Source organism: Dromaius novaehollandiae, chromosome 1 (assembly GCF_036370855.1).
Source record: "Dromaius novaehollandiae isolate bDroNov1 chromosome 1, bDroNov1.hap1, whole genome shotgun sequence".
NCBI lineage: Eukaryota > Metazoa > Chordata > Aves > Casuariiformes > Dromaiidae > Dromaius > Dromaius novaehollandiae.
The window spans coordinates 72,618,109-72,641,305 of record NC_088098.1 but is presented as its reverse complement, the minus strand read 5'-3'; the positions used below and the strand labels follow the sequence as shown (position 1 = coordinate 72,641,305).

Genomic DNA, 23,197 nt, shown 5'->3' with positions numbered 1-23,197 from the left:
AACACATGCCCACTCTGCACTTGAGAAAAACTCCCACTTTTTTGTATTGCTATCTTGTAGCATTTCCAAGCTGGACAATGTGTCTTCACCAAACCCCAATCCTTCCCCAAGCGCTGGAGGATTTCAGAGCAGATGTAAACTGCACCTTCATCAGAAATGTTGCATCTTTGCATTGCACAGGATTCACAATAAGCTGAGCTCTCCTGAGTTTCCTAAGCTTCCTCTTCATCTCAGAGTCTGGTTCTCTTAAATCTTTAAATAGTGACACTAGTGAGACACTGATACGAAGCCACCTTTCTGCTGCTTTTGTGATTGTTACAGGAAGAGTCTCAAAACTTTCAACTAGGTAGTGTGGTTTGAAATTGGCCAGTTTTAAGTGGCGACCAATTCACAACATGAAATATTTTATCTTTCTAATAACTCTGAGTCTGGAGCTGACATATGCATAAGGCAGCTTGTGTTTATCCTACTGGGAAGTGATCTTGTTTCCTATTATGCTTACAGGAGCTTGAGACAAATAATATGAGCTGTGCCTGTGAACACAGTGGGCAGGCCTGTACTACTCTTACTCTACAGTTTGCTCATCCTGCAGTGCACCGGGATTAGTTGTAATTTCCACCAGCACAACTGAAAATTAGCTAGCTCAGCAAGCTGTTGTGAGTCTTTTGCGGATACACATCATGAATCTAAATCCAGGGCTCTGGTTTGCCTCATCATCCACTCATCACTGCCCTATCTGGCATACGCTGCTTCCAAAACAAACTGACAGCAGTTTCCCATCTGATAACAGGACCAAACTCATCTTACGCAGAAAAGCTGGAGACAGCCACAGATTTTACAGAGTTGCACAAGGACTCATGGCAACTGTGCATCAGGTTGAAGATGATTTACATTACAGACAGCACATCAGAGACTAGCCCAAAACAGCTGACTGTTAACTAAAAAAGGGAAGAGGAGATTTGGCAAGAGGATATGACTCGGGGCCACGGCTCGTGGAGGAACAAAAGTGGCGTTTCAGATGGAGAAGGCAGGACAGAAAAGTTGGAAAAACAGATTGAGGGAAAGGAAAATGAAGATGAAACAGAAAACAGCCAATAAAGAAGGAAGGGGCAAGGCAGGAACAGTCAGAGATACCAGGATAAGAACCCTAGAGGAATCCTCTTCACAATTTAGTCTTAAAACAGTACCTCATCAGATGGCCTCCGGCGCAGACAGTTGGGTTCGAAGTTATTTATTCGCAGAACCTGAATGGCTCTTTTGATGCTGAGATGGTGGAGGACGCTAACAACTTTCAAGGACAGCAAGTCATCCTGTGGAAGAGCAAGGGGGAATTAATAAATGAACGCACTTACTAATGGAACCAACACCTGCCTGGAGGAGACAGCTTAGGTTTCTGGCTTAAAATGCCACATCTGACACATACTGGGTAAGTTTTTAATATTTAAGATATGTGGCTAATATTAAACTATCCCCTCCCCAAATAAAAACTTCTTGTGTACCAGCTCCTGGGTAATGTTCTTCACATACGCTGTAGAGCTTAATGCAAGACATCTGGGGCAACGATGAGGAAAGAGGGTGAGGATGCATCCTCAGCAATCCAACTAGAGACAGAACAGCTTTCCAAACACAGTACAGCAATCTCATTTGATGTACTAATTTAATTCAGTCAAAAGTCTCAATACCACAAACATTCAGCTAAAAGTTTAACTGAAAACAACAAATTGACCATAAAAAACAAAGCATCCTGTATGGTTAAAAGAAAAAAGAAAAAGAGGAAGCCCACAATGGCAGATAAGTGTTTTTTCAAAATGCTTGTCACAAGTAATGGAACAAACAGCTCAGTGACCGACAATACGAACTCGCCGTAAGTCACTAAGGAGGGAAAGGACAACCATACAAAGGCTGCTGAGAGCCTTGCTTGAAGTTGCTTGTGGCCTCAGTGCACCATCACTGGCTAGATCCTCTCTTGTGCAGGCACCTTCTACCAGTCTGAGTGCATGAGGAAATGCTGGCCAGGACCACCAATTCTTTGCATCAGCGCGTGTGCCGGGGACACAAACATGCAGACTATCTGGAATTTGACTCCATGACAAGGCAACACAAGACAAACTGTCTGCAGATTTACATCACGTCATTTTCAGTGAGGGATGAGCTACTTCTCATATATCACAGAGCGAGAGCACGCGCCCAGCAGTTCCCAGAGAGTAGCAGCTGCCTTGTAAATCCACCCATCTCACACTGCTGGGCTAACATGCCCAAGCCTATGGTTGTGCAGCAACGTCCACTTAGCCCTTGCACACGAGCAGCAAATTCACATTCTGTAAAATGCCTGTGATGGGAGTGTTTAGCAGGAAAAATGCTCTAAAAATGACGGGCATCTCATCTTTTTACAAAATAAGAAGACAAAGCCATGCTCTTCCATGCGAGGCATCAGCAATACTAATGAAAACAGCTTGTTCGTTCTCCAGAAGCTTGATCCTCGCAATGTTTTTTTACTCGCACATTAATCTCACTGAGGGACTCAGTTCATAGCTCACGCAGACCAGCTATCCAGGCTCCCACCAGCCACAATGGAGAGAGCTGGGCATCTCCTGAGGACAATTCATCCCATGCCAAGAAATGACAACAGGGTGCGGACAACTGCCTTAGACTGAGTGGTTCGATTTTACACATCAAGGGCTGGGTGAGATGAATTCTGCCTTTGTGACTACAGTAGCAAGCAGGAGTTTTGCTTTGGCTCCATGAAACCTCCTCGTTCTCCTTCTTGTCCTCAGGGTTCCCCTAAACCTAGTTACCACTGAGGAGGGAAAAGACAGAGCTTTTTGCTACCCATGTGGGCTTAACACGCAGAACACATCTGGGGTGGACAAAGGCAAAAGAAGAAAAGCTTTTTATCAGGCTTACAGGTTAAAAAAAGGCTGTCAGTGCTATTAGACATCCTGATCTACTGACAGGCTTGCAATCTATGCAATGCAAAAGATGACACGTTTTGCCTACATCTGGTTTCATTCCAGCATCTAGCCCCAGATATTTAATATCGCAACCAAAATAATTAGATTCCCTCTCATTCATACAGCCCAGACATGAAAAGCTTGTTGTAAGGAGGTGTCCACGATAGGTTTGGCTAGGCATTGCAGCTCACGCACAGCTGCAGTTCCAAAGAAAATGAAAAAACTATCCTGCACTGTAATTGTGGCTACATACGGCGAGACTTGCACTCTTGCAGAGTTAGGCGCTTAAGCTGTAATTCGATCCTAACTATGCGATTAAGTATCTCAAAGTCCAATTCCTTGCTGGAGCAAGTTGGCTGACTCAGATGAATTTATGCATACTTACGTCAGCGTTAATCTGACTTAATATGTTCTAGTATTACTTACTTGTTACGAATATTTGTGTTATACATGTATTTTCTAGCAAGAGTCCCCATTCAGACCGTGTTCAAACTTCCATTCCAGCCACTGGCATACACAGAGATTAAAACTAAGGACTCCCTGGACAATTTAGCCGCTCACTACACAGAGATCTGTCGAAGAACTTCTAGTTCAGCTGCGTGCTTTCTACAGAATTCTGAGAGAATCTTCAGAACGTTGATTTTCATTGCAGCTTTTAATCAATTTCAAGCTGCACATCCAAAACTTAAGAAACTAAGCTTAGAAATTGCAATAGTATTCTACCAAGAAAAAAAGAAAAAAAGAAAAAAAGAAAAAAAAGGAAAAAAAAGGACTCTATTTTATTTTGCCAGAAGAAAAAATTAAAACTAAACTCATCACTCACCCAAACGTTTCATTACCTTCGACTATCTTGACGATGAATCTAAGATCAGAGTTTCTATTTTGGGGCTTGCTATTTTAGTTTAAGTCAGGGTAACTTGATGTGATTTTTAAAAATATTTCTTTTACACTTTGCATACAGCTGTATTTATAGTTGACTATTGACATGGAAAATCTTGTTACAATTTGATGGTTAAACTCCTTCTAAAAACACACAGAGAGATCTAAAATTAAGGGGAAGTGAAACAAGAAAAGTATCTATTTAAAAGGCAAAGCCTTTGCTACACATCTCTCCTCTGCTCACCTACTGCTTTTTTTTAATAGAAAAAAGACTGACTGTTGAATAATACAAAATTCCTTACATTACAGCCCATACTGTGTCTTATCAGCACCCAACCCTCAGGCAGTTAGCACAGTGATAAAATTTCCCAACACAAGACCAAGATCAGTGGAGCAAACCAGCATCAGATCACGAAGACTTAAGAAGCAGAAGAAACAAACTGCCTCCTACTTTTATATCAGTGTCCAATCTCAAAAGACTAAAGGAAACAAATACAAAAATACACTACATAAGCAGCGAATAGTTAGACCAAAATGCACCCAACAACAAGTCACACCAGGTAGCTGAGGCAGTTTGGTCCTGGGAATTGTGTGCTGATTTCCAAACCCACTGAGGCACCTAAAGGAGCTGGCAGATGCCAAGTGGGATGGTTGAGACTCCAGTTTTACCTGCTCAGTGCCCAGCTACGGTATGCAGCATGAACACACCTCGGTGGGGCAGGTCACCAACTGCTAGTGATTTCAATGGGAACTGAGTAGCTTTTACCGGGAAGGAGCCACAGAGCAGCAGGAGTGACTGCAGTTCCCACACCTGGCCCACTGGGCTCTTCAGCAGCCCTGTGCTCGTGTTACGTGAGAGCTAAAACAGACCAACTCTAGGCATCCTCCTGGTGCTAATGTAACGACTATACAAAAATGCACGCAAACACGGAGTAAATGTAACTTTTACTCTGCCCATGCCGCAGCTCATGAGAGAACAGCACTGCGATTGATTGTTTTTTGTGTTATACAGAAGGAAATAATGTTGGCGATGCTCTGTTTGCATTTATGTCTCCAGAGAAGAACATCTTATCTCACCTTAACTGAGATCTTACCAGCCCTTAAACAAATGAAATCTGCGAGGTTGGTTTCACCTAACAGGCAGTAAACTGGGGAGCTGATGCTGGTGTTTTACATTTTGAAATACACTATGTAAATGCTATCAAATGTGGCCTGTTTTCAAACAAGCTGTCACTTAAAACTGCAATTACCTTCAAAGCAAATTGCTTGGGTTCTCTCACCCTAAGCATCCACATGAATATATTAGACTGAATGTTTGCTCATTGAAGAAAAGAAAAAACTCCACCTACTTCTATTAGTTAAGAACAATTCGAACAGCAAAGGCCCAGCTCTTCAAAAGAGGGCTGCATAAACTGTGACCCCCGAATTTGCACACTTCTGTGTACGTACAAATGCTGTCTGAGCATATCAGACATCCCATGCACAGCTGTTAAGCACCGGATTGCCTATTTCTCATGCGTGGGTCTGAGCTTATGCTCACTGTGTTTGCTTTCTCACCTTAAGATACTGCCTTTAAAACTATAAAAAACAGAAAATACTTGCCGGTGAGTAGTACTATCAGGACTTCTCTTTTCTATAGGTTGCAGCTATTAGCGTTAGCTTAACACAGGATGCCCACAAGAATATCAAGCAGTTCTTGAAACACTGTGATATAGCACGGAGACAGACAAATACAGCATCCCAGACTAACCTTTTAATGTTAGCAAAGCCTCTGACATCCTGACACCTCTTAGCCATCTCCCTGCAACTATTCAGAAAGTTTTCAGACCCAATTTACAAACGGGTCAACAGAAAGTCCAACAAGATGCATGAAATGTTTAGCTGCCAGACAGAATTCTGTACTCTTGGTACAGTATATGTGTGTATGTGTAACCTTTTCTTCACCATAAAAGCAAGTAAGAATAAGCTCCAACTTTAGCTTCCTTTCAGTAGATCTGGGGCAAAATGCACACACACAGAAAGCAAGCACAGCGCACTTTTAAGCTCCCTTTTAAAAACTTCCAAAACGGGCCCGAAGTAATGCACAGATGTTCTACTGGCCTCCGGACAGGTGTGAACTTTCTTCTTTATGAAGCTACAAGCCAGACTGCCATGATCCAACTAATAGGCTCCTCACTGCAACTGTACCCTGTAAGACACCCATCTGGTCCTGCTTTCCCTAGAGGAATCTGAAAACAGCTGTTTGAGAAGCGAGAGCTGCCCATGCAGCCAGACCTCCCCTCCTACACTTGCTCACAGCCTCACCCACACAGGATGCTTGTGGGGCCACCCAGGATTTGGTCGGTGGCCGCTTCCACGGGACAGTTGAGGGGAAAGAGGGTTGGTGATGGCACCTGGGAGCCATCCCTACATCCCCAGCCAGCTGTCTTGGTGGGCCAGCATCTGCCTGGCCCTCTTCTCACTGACGCAGCAGCAGCAGCAGCCTGCCCTTACAGCAGGGACGGAAGGACGAGTTTGGGGCTCTGCCTGCCGCTGGGGAAGGCTCATGCATGGAGGGATCAGGCCAGAGGAGGTGGACGCAGGAAGGAGAGGAGGCTGTTTGCAGGGTTGCTAGTATTGTGGGGTGAAAAAAAGGCTCCTGCCATGGAGCCAAGGGGAGCAGGAAGAAGATGGAGGTTGAGGTGAGGAGGGAGGGGTGTGTGAAATGAATTGAGTATCTGTGCAGTCACAATGACACACACACAGCAGGGCTCTCTAGTCTCATCCGGTCTTCAGTGAGCTGTCTGGAAGTCTGCCAGCATGCAATAAAATGCGGGTGAAAGCAAAAACACAAAAAAGATGTCAGGAAAAGCCGTTTACTCACCACGCTCATGTAATGGAGCATTCGGCCATCCACCTTTCCTTCATCGAACTGAGTCTTATACTGGGGGAGTCCAATGTCATCCAGCCATCCTAAGGGAGAGACAGCCACCAGCGTCAGTGTGTCACAGCACTTCTGCGTTAAGGACAACTATGCAGTTGCCCAGCACCAGTAAACGTTATTCTCACTCTCTGAGCCCAAAACCACCCGTGAGTAACCCTTATCAAAAACTGCAGCCACAGCATGTAATAAAGCCTTACTGGTAACCCAGTGGTAATCCAGTTTTCCATGATTGTTTTCCTCTTCAGACCCTAGCGCCTGAAGAGCAAGCTGAAGTTTCTTCCGATGCAATGGGTGCTTTATCCCAAGCTCCTGTGAAAGTAAAGAAAGCAGAGAAGCTAGAGACAACACTGTATTTTATTTCTCCCTTTGTTACATATGAATTACATACAGATTTCAGAGAGTCAAACAGCACACAGCATTCACTGGTGACTTGGCAGGCATATTTCCCATTTGCTGAGTACCAGCATCATCTCAGCGTATGTTCAGCACTACTGAAAGGCCTGTTCACTGTGGTGGATTAATGGATTTAGGTTCTTTAAAAGAGTTTGAAAATGTTGGCCATGGTATTCTCACATCAGGTTAAAAAATAAAGTCAGTATTCAAAAAAATACTTGTTGGGATTATTTATTTCCCTCCCACTTACGCAGATAAGGTTAAAAGAATTACTTAGTTTAGAGCATAAAAAAGTGCTAGGTATTACTGAAATTTATCAAATGCTTCCAAATGCATAAGAGTTTTAATAGTTAGTTGCAAGTGCAGCTATCCCAGGTTCTCTTCAATCACATATTATGTTTTTATCAGCATTTGCTATTTAATATTGTCTGTGACTATTACAAGCCAGTAAGTCCATACCACACTTCTCTTATTTTGGTTATAGTATAACTACAACTTTGAATTAGCTCACAATCTAATTGAGAAAACAGGCTTACTTTTTGGTGAGAATAGTAATTTCTTAAAAGCTGAAAATTCAAACACTAGTGAATATTGTAAATTCAAAGTAAAAATGGAATCAACTTTTCATTTTAGAAAACAACACATTAACAGTTCTGTAATGATTTAAGACAGAGACTGATCATCCTGTGTGTCACAACTCAAACCTTCATGCTTGTGTGTGTAAAACAGGCAGGAAACATAACCAGACCATAACAGCAATTTTTACACCCACCTTACATAGGTATAAAATAACTGTACAAAGCACGAGCGTTAATGAATCAGGACTGAAAACCCATACGACAATGAGGTACTCTCTTATTTGCACATTTTAAAAAAGTGGCATGAATGACTGATGTGCCAATGTCTAGTGAAGTTAAATTACATATTTGTGATTATTAGTTTCACTACAAAATATTGCATTTCTGTAAAATTTCAACTAATTAAGAAATCTATTTTGCATCACTACAGATGATAATATTTTAAAGACTCATCTTCAGGTACTTTTTTATATTTACTGGTTGCACTTTACAGACATGGTTTACATGCACAGAAATACCATTTTTTATACGTTTAATTGAAAACAGTATTTCCAGTATCTCTCACCTTCTCCAGATCCTGCTGAGAAGCCTGCAGAAGTGTCTGCCCAGACAGTATCCAGTGTTTGCCATTACTCATGTAAGAGCCTAACCCTTGGTCCTGGAGCCAGTTGCAAACCTGCTCCTTTGTCCACTTTGCAAATGGCATGTCCAGCTCGCTAAAGGAGATTTAATTAAAAAAAAAAAAAAAAGACTAATAAACACTGTGCCCCAAATCTTCTATTCTCATATATAATAATACAAATTAAAAAAAAGCTATTCGTTTGCGAGTATTTTTGTGGAAGCTTGAACTATCTATAGGGGAGAATGTGAATCGCTGTTAGGTACTGGGTGAACTTTGTGAGGAAGAGGGTGTCTCTGCTCCTGAATCCTTAGCACAATGGGATCACTGCTCATCCCATACCACTGTTAGAATAAACCTGGTTTATTGATACTACTGCAACAACCACCTCTGTCTAGAGGCTGGCTAAAACTCTGAAATAAGACTGTAATATTTTTACGGTAGCCTTTAAATCCCCCAAAGTGCACCAGGACTCTCATGGAGGAACAGTGCTATTGCTATGAGAGGGCTCATACCTGGTCACCCGCAGCCTGACAGCTGCACTCCAGCAAAGCCATGGGCAAGAACGGCTTCACTTGGCAACAAGATCCCACCCATGGACTCTCACCACCCAACCAGCCTCAGCCCTGGGAAGACCATCCTCTTAACAGAGGAAACAGCTTGGATCTGCCCGTTTTATTCGCCAACAGAGGAGACATTTCATTCTGGCACTGCACATTTCTGCTTGACGCAGCATGAAAACAGGGTGCTGGGGAAGGCGAGCAGAAGCAGGGACTGCAGGGCACTTTGCACCGCTCGTCTTACTTGTGAGACTGCCCCAGGTCGCGTGACCAGCCCAGCCGCGGCCCCGCAGTAGCTCTTGTCCCTCCTCTTTTGAACTCCGTCTCAGACATGTCCTCTGGGTTGAAGGTGGTGGACTGACTCCTTTTAAGTCTAAATTAAACGGAAAAAGAGTATTCACATTTGGCTAAGGAAGAGGCACACTTTTATTACTGCAACCAATATGGATAAGATTTCTTGTGGTGTTAATAGCCCTTCCTTCACCCCCTGCAGACCTGCTGTTAGCTCCCTCAAATGCTGTAGAGGATCTTACAACAGTCACTCCAATCCCAAAATACGCCTGCCACCAGCCTTGGAGTAAACCACGGAGCCACAAAAGTATTTGCACCCTCTGTCAGCACCAATGATATTTATCCAGTCTACAGAAAACAAATAAAGTGCAACAGCAGGTCAGAGGCGATGAAAGAAAGATGAGAAGCTGGGACAGACTTAAGAGAAAGCACACATGACAAAATGATGCAAGATACAGCAGTGCCTCTGCTAAGTCCATGAACTCCTTCCTCAGAGGCTGCCCAGCAGCTTCCAAATGGGACCAGCTTAGACAGTCCCAGCTCTCTGCTGGACTTCTGGTAAACCAGACTGAAGGGCTGTGTAAACCCCAGTCTGGGAGAACGATCATTTCTCATCTTTTACTTACTTTCCAAATAACTTCTTGATTCCTCTGGCCTTTTTCTTGGAATCCGGAGAAGGTGGCGTCATCTGCAAACTCTCAGTTTCTTTTGGTCGAGGGGGCAAACCAGCCAGATCCAAGTGATCTGCAGATCCCTTCTCTGTTTCAGCTATTAGAAAACAAAGCCTAGTCAAGACCTCCCTTCTGCAGGCCTTTACAGACACGCTCCTGAATTCTGGAATGACTCTTGCTAGAATTACCGAGAACCATCGTGTTTAAGAAAATGGGGCAACGAAGGACGGGAAAATACAGGAGGAAAAAGATACGTTCCTCTGTCATGGTCCTAACTGGCAATACTCCAAAGTAATGCTCTGTATTGATTGAGTGCTTTGCATCAAAGGTAGGCAAAAAAAACACACTTAATGAATCAATTAATTAATTAAATCCCTAGTTCACTTTCTCTTCCAGGAGTGCTCCTACAGTCATTTCCCAAATAGAGCTGAGGCACACAAAAACCTAGCAACAAATCAGTGGTGGGGCAGGGGACAGAACCAAGAGACCCCAAAGCACAGAATAATAATTCCCCTGAGGCATCTTTTCCTAATAACCTGCAGTATCTCTTAAGATCCCTACCCAGGAAATTCCAGCAACAAACAATTCTTCCCACCCCAAAACCAGGAGGGCCCTTCCCCCCCTTGAAATAGTTTTTTGCAAATAGTGAAATATTTTGTTTCTGAGCAGAGAAATACCGTGAAGTTTAGGCTCTGTCTGAACTAGAATACCACTGATTTTCTTTTAAAAGTAGAGGGATGCACAGAGCACCTCTGTGATACTACACATTCCCATCTTGTTTCCGGTGACAATAAATCTGAGGGCCCCGTCATCGAGAGAGAAGTTATCACAAGATTGTTTAGTAGAAGCTAAACTAACAAAGAAAAAACTACTTAAAGACTACTTAAAAAGTGAGTATTTAAAAAGAAAACTAAACAAACTGCATCATCTATTAGTCTACGTAAGCAGAGATGTGCCAGCAAGTGCCAGATAGCTGAATAAAATCACCACGGGGAGTTTCTGCCACTTACTTGCTAAGCAATAGTGCCTACCCATCTACAGCACCAGCCTGCGCAGAGGAAGCAGCCGCGGCCATAAAGCAGCCTACAGCAGGCTGACAGTGAGGCCTGTGGCCACTTTTACCATCTTTTAACAGGGCTGTGTGATCAGATGACCATCATCTGTTTTTGAAATGGACTCTTAGACTTCCAGGAGAAAACCAGACACGTTACATGAGTCAAAACAGAGCATACATTGCTGGGATATGGGGTCTAGGGCTACAGAATCAATGCTGAGGCAGCCACAATATGCCATTAATGCCAGCAAACCGCAAACTTTATCAGCCTATCTTCCAGTTCGGCAAAGTTTCGATGCTCTAGCCAGAATACATCTGAGCATGTCCCATTTTCCTCCAATGCTTTAGATGTTAAACTTGGAGGTGAAGCAACAAGGTAACATAACAAGATGACTTCTGGGCATTTTAGTTTGACTGCTGTTGAATAAGGGAATCCTGTCAGTGAGAGACAGCACTAGTGTTGAACCTGGCTTTTGCATTTGTGGTTTTTGCTTTATCTATTCAAAGAAAAAGTGCTAGCTTTAAAAAAAACAAAACAAAACAAAACAAAAGCACATTTAAACAGCATTCTAGAGCGAGAATACCAGAATAAGGCTGAATGAATTAGTAGCAGAGATTTGCGGGTATTGCAATGTTTGTTCCTTGTGCCTGGCTCTCCTGCATGCACTGACAAAATCCCACACAACAGCCGACATGTAAAAGGTGACCTGGGAACCTGACAGGGCTGAGAGCACTTGTGTGCAGCAAGGCCCACATCTCACCGGCTTTACAACTGCCCCAGCTGACACAAATACAGTTGCTTGTTAACGCAGGCCACCGCAGGTCTTACCCACCCTCATTGGAGCTGCCCAGGGAAAGCTCAAATCATGAGACTAGTTTTTATGGAATGTGTTTTTACATGAATGGCTCCATTCCAACCTGTCCCAAATCTTGCTCATTCATTTATTAAATAATAACTACTTCTAGAAGAGGAATTACATATCCTTTCCCTTAGGAACTCTCCCAAATGGAAACCTCACAAGTATATCTAATTCCCTACTTGGCCACTCTTCCAGGGGCTCCCAGGCAGACGACAGCACAAAGTCCTACCGACCCAAACGATCGGCACACCACAGCGAGGAGAATGCCGCTGAGGGCTTACACGTAGTTATACGCCGCTGATGCTCACTTGCTAACTTGGTCTATGGGTGACTTTGTGCTCAAAGGCATGTTAGTCTCTGCAAATCAACCCGCAATCTCTCGCATTAGTAGCTGTTGTCGAGAAATGGTGCAGCCAGCTTTTAGTAGAGGGCAGGCGTTACATGAAAATTCCTTTTAGCGATGGATGAAAGCTTCAACGCAGGGTACTGGTGTCTAGCTCTGTTTTAAGTGCACGGCCATAACCAGCTGTTAGCAGGAGTCACAATGCAGCGCTGGTACAGGCAGACATGCAGGATTACTATACCTAAAGTAGGTGCACTCGCGCTTCGACTGCGATCTTCAGATATCCAAACAATGCACATAACCACACGCAGCACAACGGGAGAGAACACGCAGAGGGACAAGGTAAAACACATGTCAAAACTTACGTCAGCAAAATACAAGACAAAAGGAGGGAGGTACAAGAGACACATGCGCCACACACAACGTTGCGTTCACGCAGCGATTAGGATTATCAATTCACTGTCAATCCCTCTCTCATGAAAAGGAAATGTCGGAGAGCTCTGTCGTGGAGAGGGTAAAACAGCACCTCGGTCATTTCAGCGCAGGGAGGTAACTTGCTCCGTGACGCACTGGGCACGGGACTCACCCGGGCTCCCATGAGGTGGCAAGTACCTTGACACCAGCTTTACAGATGGAAGCATTGAAATCTGGGGAACATAAATCGCTTTTTCAAATTCAGACAGCCCAGGGCCATGATCTAGATGGCCCCTCTTCCAATCCCTTGTGACAGCCACTACAGCTCCCTTTTCAGCTGGCCAAATGAACTTCAGGAAGAAACAAGTGATAACACAAAAGTACACATGAAATAAACTCCAAAGTTGACTCCTCGTAATAGACTATACATCTATTCCAAGTAAAGCAGCAAGTTTTCGTGTTATACGTCACAGGAAAATACGGGCAGTGTATAATAATTTATCTGTGGATATGCTATTTCTTTTCAACAAGTACTGGAATTATCTTTGAGTAAGTAAGAGCAGGAGACTCTTCTGCTCAACAGAGCAGAAGCTAATCTCATTTACGTTTCTGAAAGACAGATCTAATTTCCTAAATTTTTTCCAAGGGAAAGCCAAAAACTTTAGATGAATGGCTGTAGATCTGATGCGCAGACTCACTTGATGCTTGAATTGGAAGGGTGGAAAGACTTTATTACAGGAGAGCAGCTAATGCAGATAGGATTTCATTTGGTGGTAACAGCTGCTTCTGCATTAAGCAGAACATATTGTTTATTTCTTTGTCATGTGCAAACGTCATCAAACAACAAGACCAAAATGAAAACTCCTCCATCAGAAGTCCAGAAGTCAATATGAGCTTGAATAACTTGTCAATCCCGTTCCTGCTGTCAAAATCTCTTTTGTAGGTCTGCTTAAAAACACATAGGTAAATGAAGAGGAATACAGAGTGCCGCTGCCTCATTTCTGTACGTCTGAAAATCTTGTGAAAGATAAACTGAGGATGGAGCCAGAAAAAAAAAAAACAAACCAAACAAATAAAAAATCCATGTGTGAGCTACTGCCAGACAACTGGCATTTCAAAACTGCAGCAATCCTGGGGAGAGATCATAGCAGAAGCTGAACCAGATCTGATGAATACTTTAGTACATTGGTGGGGTTTTTTTCCTGTTTCTTTGTCAGACTTTTTTTCAGCCATTCTACCGAGAAAAGCGCCACCAAGTCATGGTAAGACCAAAGCTGGCCTTTCTGCTTCTTAGGACAGTTACAACACTCAGAAAAATAAACTCACGTTTCTCTGCCGTTACAACTCAAAATACATGGCAGCCGCATTCAGGCGCACGATACCTACCCAGGTTGGGAGCACTTGCTGTCCTCTTGTTATTTTTTATCTTGAAAAAGCCTCGTCCAAACGAAGACCTGGCTTTACGAGTGCCAAAGCTATCCTCATCTCCTGTGCCACCATGAGAAGGAGATTTTGGAGGCAGAGTCCCAAATTTGCTACCTTCCACGGGAGGTTTAACCTGCTGAGTTAGGGAAACAAAGCTTAAGAATTCACCACGAGGGCATCACAAAAAACCTTTCGAGAGAGACTGCAAAGTGACTGCTCACAGACGATCTGGAGAGTCACCCCTGCTTCTTAGTACATGAAAACATGACACAAAAGCCATAAAAGATAAAATCACCAAGATTTTCATTTAACTACCTTAACGACCCACAATTGCTATCACTACCTGCTAAGGGTGACCTGCCTTCCTTCAGGTATTTCCTAGTTTCTGAAAGTCTGGCTTAGAGGTGTGGGAAAGGCAAAAATAAAAGTATGATCATGGGAGACTTTGAACTTTCTCAGCTTCCCAGGGTTTCTGTCCTCGCTACCGAGAGCTGTACAGGCAGCGGGAAGCAAAGAGGGCAATGAGACCCCCCCACAGTACATCAGTCCTCTGCCAAGCACCAGACAGCCCCCTTAGCCTAGCAGTGCTCTGCAGGGAGCAATTTTGGGATGAGTGGATTAGTTGACTGTATCCATTGCCAAAGCTCAGAGGAATTTAAGTAGCAAGCAAGGGACACATAAGACAGGACAGAATCAAAACCATCAGCTAGCCGATTTACAGCAGTAGTTTTAACCTTGCTGTTTGTTTCGCTGTCCCTTTAAAGGAAGGAGGAAACAAACCCATTCACAATCCAAACAAAATCCTTCAGCTTTTGCTGAATGGATACTGTATTCACCATAAAAGCGGTGTCTGATGTGTGTGCTTTCTGCTAAATTCTTCCAACAGGCAATGATTGCATGCGAACTATGGCACTATGGGACTTGCGTGTAACTATCGTGTAATGACAGACCTTTGGAGAATGTAGTTGTTAGTCATAGAAAACAATTTGAAATCCAAAGGCTTTTAACAGATACTAATCAAAGGTAATTATAGAGTCAATAAAATACTTAAGGGTTAGCTCTGCTAATTATATAGCAGCAGAACATGCTGGGGAAACAGTAGCTTAGAGGGCAATTTTATCCTCAACCAGACTGAAAGATAAGCCATGTGTGAGAAGGCAAGAACACGTGAGACACTATAAACCCGACACAGAAAGGACGGTGACACTCTTAACATATTCCTTGCTCTCTTGTTCGCAGGTCTGCTATTCCCCCTTTGCAAGCAGACGCTGCAAGGTCACAGAAGTGAGGCTTTCAAAGCCCCCAGGCTGCCTGCGCTCCTCCGCACACGCCTGCACCCACGCACACCTTACCTCTGCTGGCTTCTGCGCTGGCTCCTTGTCCTGTTTGGGAAGGGTTAAGAAAAGCATTTGAAAAGCTTATAGTTTAACAGTTTATAGTCAGTAATTCAATTCAGTATGGCTACCCTGAGTCGAGTTCTGCTCAAAACACCCGTCTCTGCCTGGTTTTTCCCCCCAAAAGAAATCTCTTCGGAGCTGCGTTTCACACAGATTAATTCTTGCTTTCTTTGAGGTCAGTGAGCTGACATGAAAATAGGGTTGCTTTGGCTTGCTTTGTAAAGGATTAGCCGTGTACATAATTAGCCACATGCAGTCCGATAAAAAGGAAACAATGGGTACAGTCGGCTGAAGGGACCCAAAGCAGGAATTAGGCAGGGTAGAAGCCCTGTAGATAAAACACCCCCAACCTCCATGCCACGGCTGTGCAAATTACCAAATGAAAAAACCCCTCAATCCACAAATTCTAGCTTTCATCACCAAGTTCTGGTTATATCGTCCCTCCCCTCGACGTCCCTCCTGAGCAGTTAAGCACAGCTGAGCAGCTTGGGTATCAGGCGGAGAATTTAGGAGCTTTCAGCATTTCAGTCTGACAAAAAGGAGCACAGGAATTACCCTGACTCAATGACGTTGTGACAGGCAAACTGATTTTGGTCACTTCTAAAGAGATTTAAGCTGAAGCTACCACCAGAAATACAAAGGGGCTCAGCATCTTGTTCCAAACACCTAAGACACAGAGTCAACCCAGGCTATATTTTATAATGAACTGATTGCATGGCCTTCCAAAATTATTAGTCTTACACACAGACAAGAAGCGCTAGGGGGACTTATTTTCTTTGTGTCTTAAATCAGAAAAGTATATCAACTCAAGTTAAAAATAAAAGAAATACCTCATTATCCGAGAAAAACACAGCATGAGAGCCTCGGGTGAATGCCTCATGCAAAAAAAAAAAAAAAAAAAAAAAAGGTCTAAGGAAGGACAGATTCTCTCCTTTAGTAACATCTGGAAGCTCTCACATGCCTGGGACCACGGCTAACAGGTGATGCGAGGAGCCACGCTCTGACTCAGAATTACTCAGAAGGCGGCGACAGGACAACTCCGGGGAAGCAGGGCCAGGCTGTCGCACCGTCCGAGGGGCAGGAGCCACATGGCGCCCGCCCGCCAGCAGACTATGGGGAGACGCCCCCGGGCTGCCCGTTCAGGAGCCCGAGGGCTCAACGCCACAGCAGAGGAAGTATTTTCAAGGGAGAGGAAGGAAGTAACCGCCCAAACTAACCGCTTCCGACGCCTCCTTCTTCAGACTGCTCAGGCTGCTGGACTTGTGCAGGGAGCAGCTTCTGAAATAACGGCGTAAAGAACAAACTGAGCGGCCTGGGACACAATTTGCTAAGATAAATACACTCCTAAGAATCAGCTTTACGAAGAGCATCACAACGCGTGGTGAGATGCATTCAAAAGCAAAGACATTCTGAGCTAAGGCAACCAGCGCGCTAATAAGAGCCCGCACAGTTTTATACGCTATTGCAAGAGGCACTTCCACATCATAATTACTGATGTTAATATTGCAGTGCCATGATGCCTACCCTGGATATTTTTTGGCTTCTTACTTATATTTTCAGAAGGATAAGCAGAAATTACATATGCAAAAGGAAGTGGTACCAAAAAAAAAAGTTATGCAAACAGTAATTTTAGCAACAAGCTTCTGACTAATTTAATCTTTAAAGAATCCAGGCCTACTAAGTCAAGCAGGTGTATTTTAGTATTTTATCTTCAGTTCCATTTTCGGCAGTGAAGCAAGCACTCAGAAATCCCACTGACTTCTGGTGGGACTTACAGTCTAAGCGCTTAAGTCTGTTTGAAAAGAAAGTGGCCATTAGAGCCTTCCCCCACCCAGGTGTAAATGAAGAGCAACTTCACCGAATTTCACAAAGTTACCTATCTTTATATCAGCACAAGGGGGAGCAGCATTTGACTTCTGCCATATTCTCATGGCACTAAATAAGTCACTCAAACTAAAAGCAGCTGCTGGGTCTTACGCTGTGCATCAGACAAGCCCTGTTGACTTAGGTCCCTTATTAACAAATCACTGACTCAACCTGAAGTTCACAAATAGCCCCACTGATTTCCCTGGGCAATAAGGCTACGTGGCACAGGTTACAATTATTTTTCTCACTGTAGTCAGCTCATTACCCTTCCCCCACTGTCAAACCACAGAAAACTATAAATTTAAAAGACTATTGACATTCTGTAACTCAATCAGAGATGCTCCCTAATGTAAAAGAAATTAAGTGCTAGTACATGTGCACAGATGAAGCACTGGAAAATATCGGTCATGAAAATACAGGACCTTAGCAGAAAACCACCACCACTGAGTACCGACTTCGCTGAAATTATTTCACATGTTTAAAGAAAGGAGGGGAGTTTCAACCATCTTGGAAGAATGTTTCCTAGACATTATTTGATTATAATACTTACACTGGGCTGTCACTCAGCTGAGTTTCTGGGGAGGAACCTGCTGGTCTCCCTTCGCTGTGAAAACGAATAAGGTGTCAAAAAAATAAGGCACTTGTGGATCCCTTCCTTAAATGTTACTGATATAGCAACCCTATCATCTCGGCCTGCTTTAAATCTCGTTTTCACCTCAGCTGCTACAGCACTAACGCACGTTGAATCTTCCCTTCTACGCTGGCAGGTCTTGCGAAAGATAAAAGGCAGCGGTGAGCTCAAGAGCCCCCAGAAAGACAAGTCGCAATATAAATTAATTAACGTACTTCGCTAGTGAGCTAAAATAAGCGAGGAGGTTACGGCATACGTAGGGTCTGAAGCAGCACCACCGCAAGGGAGATCGCGGCTCCCTGCAATCCAGCCGCAGCGCCGGGTGCTTTGCTGGGGTTTTGGTTGACGTCGCACCGACCTCAATTACAGCTTTCAACGCACGAGATTTCCTCGCGTTTGGATTCTTAATATTTGACACTCAAACGACAAAGGCCATGGAGGCTGGGTTTCCTGGCTGCTGAGAGGAGGGCGCTGCTGGGCACGGCGATGGGCCGAGACCCGCGGGAGATGACTCGCTGTCACCCAGCACCAAGGATACCCATTTCTCCTGTTTTTCAAAACGCCTATTCAACTTCCTTCCCCCCACCCCCAATTTGGTGGCACCTTACACCAGATTTCTAAAAATCTTCAGTGACTGTGGGAAATCTCTGAATGCAAATTGTTCGCAATGCATTTGCATGAGCACAGCCAGCACTATCCCAGCCAGACCGAGGTGATGCATACTTCCATAAAAACAGTGATCGTGCGTCCTTCATTATATTAGATCGGTTTTTCACTCTTTCTGTTTATTTCTTGTGAAGCAGCTGGTGCAGAACATGAGCGCTGCTACACACAGCTACAATCAAACTAACACTTACTTACTGAAAAATACATATTTTTAATCAATGTATTTGATGAACATACAGTTTAGTTCAATATAGCCGCTCACACGAATGTTAGTCTTCATTAACCAACTTAATGACCGGACAGTATGTTAATTAACAGATCACTTTCGTTAAACTTCATAAATCTTTGGTTCTACAATTGAAAAAATTCATGGAAACAGTAATACCTCATTTCACTTGTAGCTTCTGACCTAGGCTGTGCTTTTACTTTCTCTGCAACAGTTTCTGAGCTCTTAGATGTTGGTGAAAAAGAAGGGATTGAAATCTGTAAAATACTGGTGTGGATCTGTAAGGAATTCTAAAAAAGAAAAACAAAGAATACATATTACACTGAAATGAGCTGAAATTAAGGAGTCATAAATGGAAATAAGAATAAGCAAACGCACTATGAAAAGAAGGGTCTGAATTAAAAAAAAGAAAAAGATTTTTATTCTTTGATTTGTAATGTAAAACTGGTTTACTACTTGAAAGATGGCCAGACAGCACTGGAGATAAACCATGAACAACCATACAAGCAAACTATAGCATAGACAAAAATCTTACAAACCTTCTGAAGCTGCCTACTAAATCTATTTGCTAAATCCACCACAGACTCCATGAAGAGTGGTTAACTTTTCAGGTTTACTCCTGTCCTTGGCCACTCAGAGAACTCAAAAAAAGTTGCTAAATAATTATTTAATTTAATTTAATTTATGGTGTGTGCATGCTGCTTAGTTAAGTCAGTCAAGTTTGCATTTGACTGAGAGCTCCAACAGAAAGGATCTGTAGTTCAATTACTGGAAAATGTTATTGTAAAAATCAGAGACTGGACTATAACGCACTTATTTCACTGAATGGATGTAATGATTATTGTGTCCTTTTAAATATTTGACAGGATATATTAAACCAGTCCCAAGATGCTTACTTCAAATTCCCAACAAATTTGGGAAAATATGCATATCCTTATCTGATATCCTAATATCCAATATTCATAACCTACAGCAACCATGCTTGATACGAAATAAAGTTTAGACCCGTTCTCATGACAAATAGAGCTATTTGTTTTCTTGATCCCAATTGACGATTAAGAAAAATAAATTCATCTGAATTCAAAAGAAACTCCTCAGCAGCTTTCACAAGAAATCTACATTCCCCCAAAGGATATGGGAGTTTTCTAAAACTGTACAGCCAACAGGAAACCCTTTCAGAAACTTGAGTTCTGGCTTCCGTAACGCAACTCGAGCAAGAGTAATGCTTTCAAGGACTAATGGCATTAAAAGAGGAAAAAAGGAACGATACCTCTTCGTGAACATTCATGTTAAACTCCTCGTGGCTTGGAGACACTGTTCCTGGGGTTGAGGATGGACTTTTCTCTGGGTCAGTGAGACTTGGCGTATCCAATAAAACCGTGGAAACAGACCCTGAATTCAGGAACTCTTCACCATCGCCTTCCTTGCCTAACGAGACAGAAAGACAAAAACGTGTTGGCTTTATTTCTGCAGGCACGGGGAGCACTGCTCCTATGGCAGGCACAGCCAGCGTGGTCACACAGGGCCTAAGCCGGGGAGAGCTGGGATTACTTTCTTAAGGGAGAGCACCACATGAGAAGGGGAGCCACCACCAAATGTCACTTCCCAATTCAACACAACAGGGCGAGAGTGGAAGGGACACATACACCCCTCAGCAGAAACTTGGGCTCTCCTCAAGGGCATCTAGTGGGATCAGTTTCAAAAAGCTGAATACGCTGAAGTACAGTTATTTCCTATCCCCTGTTCTGGAATTTCATACAAAATATTTTTTCCCCCTATTCAGTAGGGAAAGACCAGAGGTGCAAGTCTGTCCGGAATTTAAGATGAGGAAACAAAAACTGTTTCTGTGGTATCTTCTGAGTTACCCATAGGGAAAATGCAGCTCATAGCACAGAGTATAACACTAGTGTTTTAAGTGAGTACATCAGGCTTGCACATTGTCACAAATTAAGCGCATCTCTTTCTGCGAATTCAGCAGCACACAGCAGCATCTGGCATCATCTGCTTCCAAGGAGTGACTTGCTGTCCTTGAACAGCCTCAGGCACTACAGAAAGGCCCAGATTTCCATGAGTGTGACCGATACCAGAGTACTGACACCAACAAGAAAAATTTCAAGGCAATCGGTACTTTCTAAAAAAGCCACAAAACTATCATTCATGGCCAAAGATCTGATGCAAATACAAGCCAAAGTCTGGTTACGCTGAAAACCTTCCTTGCCCATTTTTCACTAGCTGAAATCTCTGTCCATGTTTTATGAATTGTTGACCATAAAGCACAGTTCCTGGAGACCTGAGGTTTGTTTCAACACCTTCCTGTCTTTGAAGGCATAGCACTGCAAATGTGAAAAAAACCAACCCTTATTTCAAAAACGCTACTCTTTTTCTCTAGTACTAAGGCACGCTGCCTTGCCCTCACAACCACCTTTCCTCTTCTCACATTGACTCAGTGCTTTCCCAGCCTAGGCAAATTGAAGATGGGCAAGCTGTGTCCTTAGTGCCACTGAGCGCTGGTTTCCAGGATGGAAATGCTCTTGCGTCTTGAGATCCAAAGCCCACAGATGGGAAGGGCTGCCTGATCTCAAATACTTTATAAAAAGGGAGGAGGGAGCAACTGGTGTCATTCTGCCACTCCCCTAACAAGGAGGTAGCAAAAAGGTTTACCTGTACAGCCGGTGGTCAAGCTGAGCCGGATTTCAGCCCAGCACATTACCAGGCACACCAACTCCAGTTTGGGCTTATGTTCGCAACCCAGACTGACAGTTGTGGTAGCTCCAAAGGCAGTTTCTGAGCAGATGAGCTGTGCCCACCTCGGAGGTGCAGGGCTTGCTGGGGGATCGGGGCAGACAGCTGGAGATTGCAGCCGAGGGCTTTCCCACAGCCTTGCAAATCAGGCAGTGCCCTCAGCCGCACTGCACCCATCAGTGTCTTCCCACCCTGATCACTGCCTTTCCACCAGGGCTGACCTCCCAAAAGCCTGGGTCTGGGACTCTCTGTGGCCCTGGGAACCTGGCTGCTTCTGCTGAGGAAGTCCATAGGATTGTCTATGCAAGTTCACCTGCTTGCTTCCTAATGGCTGGGGCTCTCCTCCCAGGATGTGGGAGCGCACGGGCTCACAGCACGGGCTGGAGCAGACAAAACTGAGCTGGGGAAGGCAAAGAAGGGTGCAAAGACTCTCTCTTCTCTCCTGTATCTCACTCCCAATCCCAGCAGCATGATCGGACCTGACTCTCCCCTCCCCTTGGCTGCCTTGGCCCCATGCAGCAGGACTTAAGAGCTCAAACATTTGAATCCTCCTCCACTAAAATAGATTAGATATTTTGCCTCCTCACCGATTTCTGGCTACTGACAACCTTCACTCTTGGAAGGCATCCCTGGGGGCTCCCACATCTGCCTCATAGCACTCGTAGGAACGTCATCCACTAACGTCTGCACTGCTAATAAAACCCACTAGCCCTTCTTGTCTATCCTAAAGCAGCTCATGCAACAAACTTAGGTTAATTCAAGATCTATGGAAGGCTGGGTTGGCCTTCTGTGGCCTTCAGAGGACTCAGCGACAAAGGAGGTTTCCAAAACAATTTAATGCAACACTGCTCTGCGCAGACATCTAAATTGTGCATACGTTTGTATCAGAAAATGCAAGGCAGATCTCTCACTAGCAAAATGCTAATGTCTGAAATTTCTTGAACACAGGTCTTCTAGAGAACAATGACCTACAAAATGCAACTCAAGCACTAAAAAAGCAGGATGATGTGGGGGAAAAAACACCTTAGGTGCTGTAATGCATATAGGGCAGGAGGATGGATTATAGCTGTAAAGGTTGATGCTCATTTTCTGAGTATGTTCATTTGGAAACCCAGAACCATTTCAGTGTGATGCTCTACATGTTTCTTTCGCTTTTCTTTTAAGGAAAAAAGGAGAAAGAGAAGGAAGGAACTCAATACAATTGTGTGAAATTGATGACCACCATCAGCAACATCTATCATCTTCAGGGATCAAAAGTTCCTGGAACTGGAACACTCCAGTAGCCGTCAAACGCATGAAACATACCATTATATGCTACAGTACATATAATGCGTACCATTTGAACCACATGGTTAAGTCCATTATCTGGTGGCAGAGAAGGCTTTTTTTGCATGAAGAGAGGCTGGCAGGAATGATCAGGAAAAGCCAGCTTGGCCTCCTGCTGCAGTAAGGAAGGAGAGCTATGCCATAACTGCTGCGCCTGGCGGCTTGTGATGGTTATGTACATGCCAACGACAGGCCAGGCAGCACAGCTACTTTGCTGCAGACATTTCTGCAGCTCTCAGGCCTTGCTGTCGCACTGTGCACAACTGCTGGGGCACTGCCGGTTCAGCTCATGGGAACATGCATGCTCAGCAGCTGTTTTGCCCAGCTACCAAACCCTCCTGAGGAATACAAGCAAGAGAGGGGAATGGTGACTTTTAGCAGG

The 23,197-nt window shown here is 43.9% G+C and overlaps 1 protein-coding gene across 11 annotated transcripts in view; it reads right to left on the bottom strand.

The window, feature by feature from the left end:
* PPFIBP1 (PPFIA binding protein 1) overlaps positions 1–23,197 on the bottom strand; it is a 123,405-nt gene that overhangs the window by 5,975 nt on the left and 94,233 nt on the right. For 5 of the 11 annotated variants that reach the window (XM_064516409.1, XM_064516430.1, XM_064516432.1 and 2 more), the window contains 14 exons: positions 20,018–20,175; positions 18,907–19,037; positions 17,775–17,828; positions 16,576–16,636; positions 16,189–16,233; positions 15,314–15,343; positions 13,923–14,097; positions 12,364–12,396; positions 9,821–9,962; positions 9,148–9,276; positions 8,290–8,440; positions 6,951–7,062; positions 6,694–6,782; positions 1,188–1,310 (listed from right to left, as the gene is read on the bottom strand). In XM_064516409.1, the coding sequence (XP_064372479.1) occupies positions 1,188–1,310; positions 6,694–6,782; positions 6,951–7,062; positions 8,290–8,440; positions 9,148–9,276; positions 9,821–9,962; positions 12,364–12,396; positions 13,923–14,097; positions 15,314–15,343; positions 16,189–16,233; positions 16,576–16,636; positions 17,775–17,828; positions 18,907–19,037; positions 20,018–20,175 (1,433 nt within the window). The remainder of the gene's footprint in view (positions 1–1,187; positions 1,311–6,693; positions 6,783–6,950; positions 7,063–8,289; positions 8,441–9,147; positions 9,277–9,820; positions 9,963–12,363; positions 12,397–13,922; positions 14,098–15,313; positions 15,344–16,188; positions 16,234–16,575; positions 16,637–17,774; positions 17,829–18,906; positions 19,038–20,017; positions 20,176–23,197) is intronic. The other 6 variants (XM_064516429.1, XM_064516431.1, XM_064516415.1 and 3 more) reach the window with 5 other exon arrangements.